Source organism: Equus caballus, chromosome X, assembly GCF_041296265.1.
Source record: "Equus caballus isolate H_3958 breed thoroughbred chromosome X, TB-T2T, whole genome shotgun sequence".
Taxonomy (NCBI): Eukaryota; Metazoa; Chordata; class Mammalia; order Perissodactyla; family Equidae; genus Equus; species Equus caballus.
The window spans coordinates 8,296,602-8,305,907 of record NC_091715.1 but is presented as its reverse complement, the minus strand read 5'-3'; the positions used below and the strand labels follow the sequence as shown (position 1 = coordinate 8,305,907).

General features: G+C 46.5%; 1 protein-coding gene across 2 annotated transcripts in view; it reads left to right on the top strand.

The window, feature by feature from the left end:
- The first annotated feature begins 3,841 nt into the window (after window positions 1–3,841).
- ARHGAP6 (Rho GTPase activating protein 6) overlaps window positions 3,842–9,306 on the top strand; it is a 462,138-nt gene continuing 456,673 nt past the window's right edge. For both annotated transcript variants that reach the window (XM_070257112.1, XM_023633891.2), the window contains exon 1: window positions 3,842–4,748. In XM_070257112.1, the coding sequence (XP_070113213.1) occupies window positions 4,170–4,748 (579 nt within the window). In that variant the 5' untranslated portion in view covers window positions 3,842–4,169. The remainder of the gene's footprint in view (window positions 4,749–9,306) is intronic.

Genomic DNA, 9,306 nt, shown 5'->3' with positions numbered 1-9,306 from the left:
ATCAGATAGAAGTCTAAAATATTATATGGCAGCCAATCAGGAAGTTCAATGTGATTTGGGACTATGTAAGCAATGGGATTATATAACAAGCAGGGGCACATAGGATGCCCTAACCTGGAATATTGGACCTCAGGACTGAAAAGAAGTAAGCAACTGGAGGGAATCCAGAGGAGATCATCTACAATGATGGTTTTAAAGCAAAATATGAACTTTATAGTGTAGCCAAACCACAAAGTCAGACCCAAGGGGCATGATTAAATCTACAAATAGCTCAAGGGTCTAAACACCAAGGGGAAAGAGGAATTTTGGCTGGAGATAAGAAAAATTTCAAGGGATAAAGTTAAGAAAAGGGAAATTTAGGTTTAACAGAATATATCCTTTGGTAGTTAGACGTATGTGTTTAGAGAACGGTATTTCAAGGGAATGGAAAGAAAACTGATGAGTTTTCTAGGATCTTTGATAAGAGTCTACCTTGATGTCAGACCAAGAACTCTAGAACTTTCATTAGAATATACTTGTGCCATGACCAGATGGACTAAATATATTTTTTATCCTAAATTTCTATGATAATTATAATGGGGAATGAATAGTGAACAGACTGTTCTGTCCTTTATTAAAATGTATCTAAGGCTTTGATTAACTTTGGCTCTGAGGGGGAAAAACCCTAAATATGAACACTACTTTTCAATAGCAAATGCCCTAATAAAGGAGCAAAGTCTTAGAGACTTGATTTTTGAAGTATATATATTCAAAATCATTTATTTCTAGACTACCAGTTATATTGCTTCTGAAACAGACTGATGAATTGTAAGAGAGATTCTGGAGATCAATGTAACAAAACCAGCCGCTTTTGAAATTGGTAAACAAAACCCAGATCTTCCTTAACCAAATTTGGCATAAAATGGCAATCAGAAAGGCCAGTGTGAGTTGGTCTATATAAGCAAAGGGATTATATAACAAGCAAGAGTAAAACAGGATGCCCTAAGTAGGAATGAATGAATACACCATAAGTCACCAATGACTGTAAAATAAACCTAATAGGAGTCAGGCTGGAAATCAAAAGAGTTTTAAAGATATCATTAAAACATCCAAATAATTTTCTTAAAAGTCTTTTTTTCCAGGCAAGCTATTACATTTTTTCCTCTGTGTTTTAAAAGCATACATACTTACACTGGGTTTTAGAAAGGGAGCTTGTGCTTAATTTTAGGAATTATTAAAAAATTTATTCATTGTCCCAAAAAGTGAGGCAAGCTCCAGCTAATGGAGCATCAGGACCCATTGGAAAATAAGATGATGAATTAGCTGGATGTGTCTGCTCCAAGCCCCAGGTGCCAATAGAAGAGTCCCTCTGCTCGTTGGCTTTACAACATCCATGACCAAGAATGTATGACTTCCTGCCTAGAAAGCATTCTTATTAGCCCTACATAATAGTGGCAGGGTTGCATTTTCAACCCCATGGTCATCATATAGGCTTACAGAGATAAAACGGATATGAATCATGAATTACATTTGCTCAACCACCTTGAGTTATAAGTGGTCCAATGAAGTGTGACTTGGTTAACCATCTACTCCAAATGCCAAAATCCAATGAGGCATAACCAGTTCCATGCAATGGTATCCAAATGGTAGGCATTAAATGTTTTCATTGCTAGTGACAAGTTACAAGGTATTGTTAACCAAGGAAAAGGCAGGCAAGACCCACCCTCTTTTGCTTCTAACATGACTTGCTTGAGGAGGGAAGAAAGCAAATGTCAACAGTCCCCCAAATGCTATTTGGCACGTGCAGTGAAGCACGGCAGGAAGCGATTTTAAATGCTGTGCCTCTCCACAGCACACCTAATCGTCAGCCACTGAAAATAAGATCTTAAGTTTCAGTGTGGGAAGAGAATGACAGCGGTGAGAGTGCTGGGAAATTTGTATCTCATTCTGTCTTCGGGCTGCAGAAAGGTCATCAAGTTACCGGAAGGAGCTCCCTGGGTGCAGTCGGTCCCACTGCATTTACAAAAACTGTACATCAGTGATCCTAGGGTCCGAATGAAGTCCCTTGTGGAGACATCGAATACTTCTGTTAATTAGAATCCATGACGTGCCTCCTCCTAGATAGTCAAATATCTAGGAACACAGAACAGTTTTTAAAAAGACAAAAAAATTAATTTTCTCCTGAAAACTTTATAGGGAATAAAAGAAGTCTTCCAAAATCAAAGTTGGATAATTCTGCTATATACACAAGGCAAATGTTTGTGTCAAACATTTGTATTTATAAGTTCATTGTAAGTTTTTTTTTCTTTAATAAAAGAAACAGTAAAGGAAAGTCACCTTTACATTCATATAAAATTCTCTTCACCCTGAAGTGGTAAAAGAGGACACACGAACACAATTAAATAAAGTACACAGGCATTTCCAACATTCTCTTTGCTCCCCTGCTGAGACGGTTGTAAGATGCCTTGCAAAACTTAAACATTACGTCAAAACGCCCTCCGCGGCGGCGAGGCTTTGCGCTTTATAGGTTCCAGGGGTAGGACAGTAGCCGGAGAAGCTGCTCCCAGACTCGTTTCCAAGCAGGGAACATTGACATCGCCAGCATTTTCCAGTTTCCCAAGAATGTGGCCGCAGCGCGATGCGCCCAGAGGCGTCCCAGAGCCGAACCCGGAGACCGATCGCTTTGTGAGCGCCAATCTCCGCAGCCTCTGGCTGTCGCTGCGCCCGGCGCCTGCCCCCTGCCTGGCCTCACTCACCCCTCCTTCTCGAGTACATTTACACACGACCCTTACATGGCGAGGACCCTTCCCCCCACTTTTCTTAGTAGGTCCGGATCTCCAGCCCATTCATCAGCAGCCTCTGCATTTGAGCTGAGTCTCTATCCTTCCTTTTTAAAAACAAAAACAGCAGGGGGGGAGGGGGGGAGGAAGGCAGGAGATTTAACTCCAACTTCAGAGCAACCGTCCTGGGCTGCCCATCTGACACCAGTGGGTGGGGTGCAATCTGACACCTCCTTTCCTTTCCAGAAACGTGAGTGGAGCTGGGCGCCCCCCTTGATCTGGGGGAGGGGAGACGGAGGAGAAGGTCCGCACTTCCGTCCTCACGGCTTTCTCCCCAGGAGACCCGGTATCAGTGGCGAGCTAGGCTCTTTCTGCGCGGCTCCCAGGTTTGGCGCCTGGAAAACTCCTCCACGTTCTGCCTTCTCCTGCTAAGGGCTCCGCTCCACCTCTAGACCTTGCTTCCCTCCCACCCTACCCGTCCTGGCCGCCCCCTTCCCGCTGCCTCTAGTGAGAGCGTGCGGGGACATCTCCGCGCCTGCCCTGGGCCCAAGGCAGGGCTGCGAATATCAGGAGCCCCTCTCCGGCGGGGCATGGGCACCCACCCCTGGGGTTCTCTCCTTAGCTCCCTGAGCGTAGCCAGGAATTCTCTCCCACCGTAGCCACTCAGCCCTTGGAAGGCCCTGGGCGCAGAGCTCTCCGTGTCCCTACTTTGTAGCAAGACTGGCATCCCACGGGAACCTGGAACTTGGAGACACCCTTGCGCCTAGCCAGTCAGAGGAGTGGGCGCAGCAGCCAAGTGGAGGCCAGAGGCGCTGTTTCAGGGGCCTGGATACGGCGACGGGGCACCCGGGGCGCAGCTCGGGCGCGCAGCTCCAGCGCCGGAGGAAGTCGCTCTCGCAGCGCGGGGAGCGCGACGGACGCGCCCTGGGCGCACGCCCAGGAGGCCTCCTCCCCAGCCCTCGGGACCGTCCTCAGGGCGCGAGGAGGAGCTTGCTGGAGACTTCGAGGCTGTCCAAAGCCAGCGAGCGGGAGCGCGGCATCTCCTGCCTTGGCTGGGAAGGGGGAGTGGCGCTGGCGGGTTGGAGCTGGGAACTGAGCGAGCGCCTGACCTTCCTTCTCTTGCTTACCCACTTCGCGACTTGAGCTCCGAGGGAAGGTTCTAGCGAGCGCAAGAGGCCCCCCGACCCCTTTTCCTAGAAGGCTGGTGATGGATTTCCTGCTTCTGCCCCCGCGAGGGTACTTGGAGCGCGCTAGTGGCGCGTGAGCCGGGCGCTGCCCTCCACCGCCCTCAGCGAGCCTCTGGCTGGCCCCGCCTGGCAGCCTCGCCTGAGCCCCCCTTCTTTCTGGGCCCCAAATCGCCAGCGTTCCGAAAGCGGGAAGAAGGTGGCCCTCGGGCACAGCCCCGACGAGATGTCCGCGCAGAGCCTGCTCCACAGTGTCTTCTCCTGCTCTTCACCGGCCTCGGGCGGCGCGGCCTCGGCCAAGGGCTTTTCCAAGAGGAAGCTGCGCCAGACCCGCAGCCTAGACCCAGCCCTGATCGGCGGCTGCGGGGGCGAGGCGGGCGCGGAGGGCGGCTCGCGGGGGGCCACTGGGGGCCGCCTCTGCTCCCCGCTGGCCCCAGCCGAGGGTCTCGGCCCCCGATCAGCGTCCTCTCCCCGGGGCCCACCCCCCCGGGCCAACAGACTCCCGCCCCCTAGACCCCTCTGCTCATCCTTCTCCACGCCCAGCACCCCGCAGGAGAAGTCGCCGTCTGGCAGCTTCCACTTTGACTATGAGGTCTCCCTGGGTCGCAGCGGCCTCAAGAAGAGCATGGCCTGGGACCTGCCTTCGGTCTTGTCAGGGCCGGGCAGTGGCCGCAGCGCCATCCTGTGCTCCTCTGGGGGAGGCCCCAACGGCATCTTCGCTTCTCCCAGGAGGTGGCTCCAGCAGAGAAAGTTCCAGTCCCCACCTAACAGCCACGGCCAACCCTACATCGTGTGGAAGTCCGAGGTAGGGTCCGGTGCCGCGCGTCCCCAAGGCTGGACACCTGGGCAGTTCTTTAATTCCATCACATTTACAGAGCCAGGGACCCGTTGAGAGGTTTCTATGGTGTGGCTGTTCCTCTTTGGCTGGTTAAATGGTGCCTGGAAATGGGACGTCCCTAGCGGCCACCCGCGTGTGTCTTGTTAGCACTTCTTGGCTCCACTTTGGAGCAGTGGTGGGAGCTGGAGGAAGAGATGGTGTTCTCCTGTCCTGTTTGTGCTGCAGGCGATTTCAAAGGGTCCTCTGATCCCTTCACCCAGTGTTGATATTTTTTGGAACTCAAATGGTCTATTTCTATGCTGTTTGTAAGGATTGGGTGAAATATATTTTGAAATATGTCTGCCATCTGGTTGTTCTACAGAGAATTCAGGAACATTATTCTGGATTGGTGGTGTTGATTGTGTGTGTGTGTAGGTCTGTGTTTTTGGGTGGCAGGGGGGAGTTACTACTAGAATTCTCCAGTTTTCATATTTTCCTCTCCTAAACGTATAATTTCAGAAATCTCTGGTACTGAGTACTAGTTTAATCTAGGAGGAAAAAAACCCCTCTGCTTAAGGCTATGAAAGCTCATGGAAATATGCCCAAATCCCACTAAGGACAACTAGTAGTTAGTGAAATATCCATGAACTAGGAATCATTAATAAATAGGAAACACAGAGGGAGCTATTTGGTACCTTTAAAATGTTTGCTTTCTGGCTGAGAAGAATGGAGAGCAGAGCTATTGGGAAACTGTAGTTGGTGGGTACTTGGAAAGCAGCATGCTTTTAGAGAATAAATAGTAGTTGTTTTCAAAATGAACAACTCCTATCTCTTTCAGTCCACAAACTCTATAGATTGATTTGCCTTGGATCTGTTTCCATAAGGGAAGGGAGATTCCATCAGTTGTAATTAAATATTTTAAAGTACAGTTAGAATTACAGAAATGAAATGAAATACCATGTAATTGCTGGAGATTTAGACTAAATAAAGGAAACACAACCAAGAAAAACAGTTTGAAAATAGCATCCAAGATCATACCTCGCTCTGTAAACATGAGATAACTATGAGATTTCAGCTTGTAATATACCGCCTTAGAAAAATCAGCAGTATTTATCACAAATATTAGTATCACATATTGATAAAATAGTAGTCACTGTGCCAAAGTAACTGCTGCTGTTGAGTGAGGAGTATAGATTAGAAAAACTAACAAACATTGCTGGCTGTTTTGCTCATTTTCTTGAAGATGATAGGCAGTAGAAAGAAAAGTCAAGTCAGAGAGGACGAGATTCTCTCCCAAGCAAGGAAGAGGATCAAAAATCTAAATGTTAAATTTCTCTTGGTCTCTAGAAGGGGCTGGATTCCCGCTCTATATCAGAAGCACACATTATCGGATTAATCTGTAGGAGTTGAGAGAAAGAGGGAGAAATGCAAAAGCAAGCCAAATTCTTGGATTAGATAGCCGCTGAAATTCACGTTTAAACCCAATTGCATCATTGAGAATGTCCCTGCTTTTCCAAGTACATACTTGGAATATAGTGTACAGATGCCATTCATTGCTGTAATGACCAAAAGCATTCTACTATAGATAATCATGACTGGTTAGAAATTTTCTTATCTGTTAAAATCTCAATCAATGGACAAGTATCTGAATTGCAGTAATATTGGGTGGCTTCTAGCTGTTTTATGCAGTATTTCAGCAGTCTGCAAGCTCATCTATTGTGACTTTCACCTCTTTGTAATGGTTAAAATTAAGTACATAGCCATCTAGTGAAAGAACAAAATTTTCTCATAAAATGTTCACATGTGTGTATATGAGTGTGTGTGTGTGTGCGATCCCTTTATTCTTGAAGCAGACATGGAGTAATTGGATGGAATCCTGGCATGAAGGTCCAAGGCTGGTTTTGTTTAGTAGAGGTCCAGATATCCTACCCTAACCCCTGGGTCTGGAATTTAATGGCCTGGAGTACCTGTCAAAGGTTTAACAGCCTGGAACCCTCTCAAAAACCAAGGAAATTCATTCATTAGTACTGCTTGTCCTTCTCACTTGCAAGCAAGCTGGGTCCTTTGTTCTAAAAGAGAATCTTTACTAATGATGTCAAAAGTCCAGCAAATGAGCACCTTGCAAGGTTACTTACAGGCCCTAGAGGGGAAATTTGGTTCATACAGATTTGGTTCTTGTGCTTTTTCCGGTTGCACTGGCTCAGGATTTCTCAGCCCCTCTACACTATTGACAGTTATGGCCAAATGATTCTTTGTGGTGGGGCTGTTCTGTCCATTGTAGGATGTTGAGCAGCATCCCTGAGCCTCTACCTACTAGATGCCAATAGCACTCCTCCCCACCAGAGTGACAATGAAAAATTTCTGCAGACACTCCCGAATGTCCCCTAGGAGTCAAAATTGCCCCAGTTGAGAACCACTGCACCAGTGAGTTGAATGTGGCACCGCATGCTTGCCATCTAGTGAGTGCCCAGAGAAGTGCTTTCAGCTGGCAGAAAGTTTCCCTGGGGTGTTCCTCCAATTCCAAAACCATGGGGATCCCTCTTGAGCCATGCCTGTACACTCCATGGACCTCTTATGGTTTGTTCAACTTTTCTGTTTTTCTTCCATTGAATCCAAAGGCAAACCTAAGAATTCACTTCCACTCAGGTTTAGCCAGTGATGGATCACATCCATTTCTGCTTAGTTCTTTTAGCAGATTCTCTGGTTTTAAGCTAAATTATTCATACAATGGCTCCTGCTCCCAGGACTGTCATAAATGCCTGTAGCTCTATGCCTTGTGCTCACTCAAAGCTCACAAATGGCCATTCTTTAGCCTAAAACCAGGAGGTGTTAGACGAAGTCAGCTATGACTCTATTAAATATTTCCTTACTATGTGTCTTAGGATTACTTTAATAAAATCTGATTCATGGATATGCTGGGTAGAATATCTGTGGAGTAGAAAAAGGGAGAAGACAAAGGGATAAATGGTGCATGGTGACACAATTGGTACATGCTTCTCAACTTTGTTCTTAGCAGCCAATCTCTGTCACTGATTCTGATCACAGACAAGGGAGTAAGGTCTCATTCCAACCTTGGGGTTTTCCTAATTCTCATGAATCAGAGCTGGGATTAGGCTCATAGCTGACCTGGAGTTTTCCAGCTTCGATCACCCATAATTAAAATGATTTCTCTCTATCCATGACTTCCATTCTTTTCTTCATTCATTCCACAAGCACTTCTTGAGCACAAGCATTTCTCTCAGTACCAATCATGCAGAGAGGCTTAAACCTGGTGTCAGCCCTTAAAGAGCTCACAGTCTAATAAAGAGAATGGTGAGTCAACCAATAGGTACAGTGCGGAAGGATCAGCACGGTGAGGGACCAGGGTGGAGGTGATGACCCACCATGCTTTGAGGAGTCTTCGAAGTTCACTGTGCAGAGACCAGTTGAACTTGATCTTCAAGGATGACTGTCATTTATAAGAAGAAGAAGGGAAATGATTCCTTCGTGAAAGAGAAAGGAGTGGACATGCGAAGACACAGAGGTGTTGGTGACGCCAGTTTCCAATGAAGAGGACTTAGAAGGGCTAAGGGCAATCATTTACTTGGAGAAGGAAGTTAGGCTGTCTGAGGTTTAATATATGTAGCAACCACATGGCTTTTTATGTAATGACCTAATGAAACCAGAAATTAGACACATGTTTAGGGGATAGTAACTAACTGTGCGCATGGAAAAAAAATGGCAGGAGGGCCTACCATTCCAGTAGCACATTCCAATAGCACATTGCCTACCTTCCAATGTACCTCTTGGCATCAAATATGCAGGCAGGTGAAAGGATGTAGAGTGTTTTTGAAGTTAGAAGTTTGGTGTGCCTGGAGCATAGGCTGTATCTCACTGTGTGTTGGATAGTAATATTTAACAGGTTGGGTAGCATTAATTATGAAGAGCCCAACTGTGCACGTCTCAGGAGTTTGGCCGCTACATTTTGTAGAGCAGTGACTCTCAACCTGGAGGCAGCTTTGTCCCCAGGGGACATTTAGCAATGTCTGAAGACAGTTTTGGTTGTCACAACTGGGGGTGGTGATATATTAGTTTCCTATTGCTGCTGTAACAAATTACCCCTAACTTAGTAGCTTAGAGAACACAAATTTATTACCTTACAGTTAGGGAGGTCAGAAGTCTAAAATAGCTCTTGCCGGGCTAAAGTCAGAGTGTTGGCAAGACTATGTTCCTTCTGAAGGCTCTAGGATCTGTTCTCTTTGATTTTGTAGTGGCCACCTTCCTCCGTCTGCAAAGCCAGCCATGTTGCATCTCTTTGACCCTCTTCCATAGTCACTTCTCCCTCAGACTCACTTAAGTGTTCTTGTGATTACAGTGGGTTCATCTGGATAATCCAGGATAATCTCATTATTTTAAGGTCAGTTGTTAGCAACCTTTAATTCCATCTGCAACTTTAATTTCCCCTTGCCATGTAACTAACTACATTCACAGGGTCCAGAAATTAGGATGTGGATAACTTTGGTAGAACATTATTCTGCCTACTACAGAGCAGGTGCTACTGGCATCT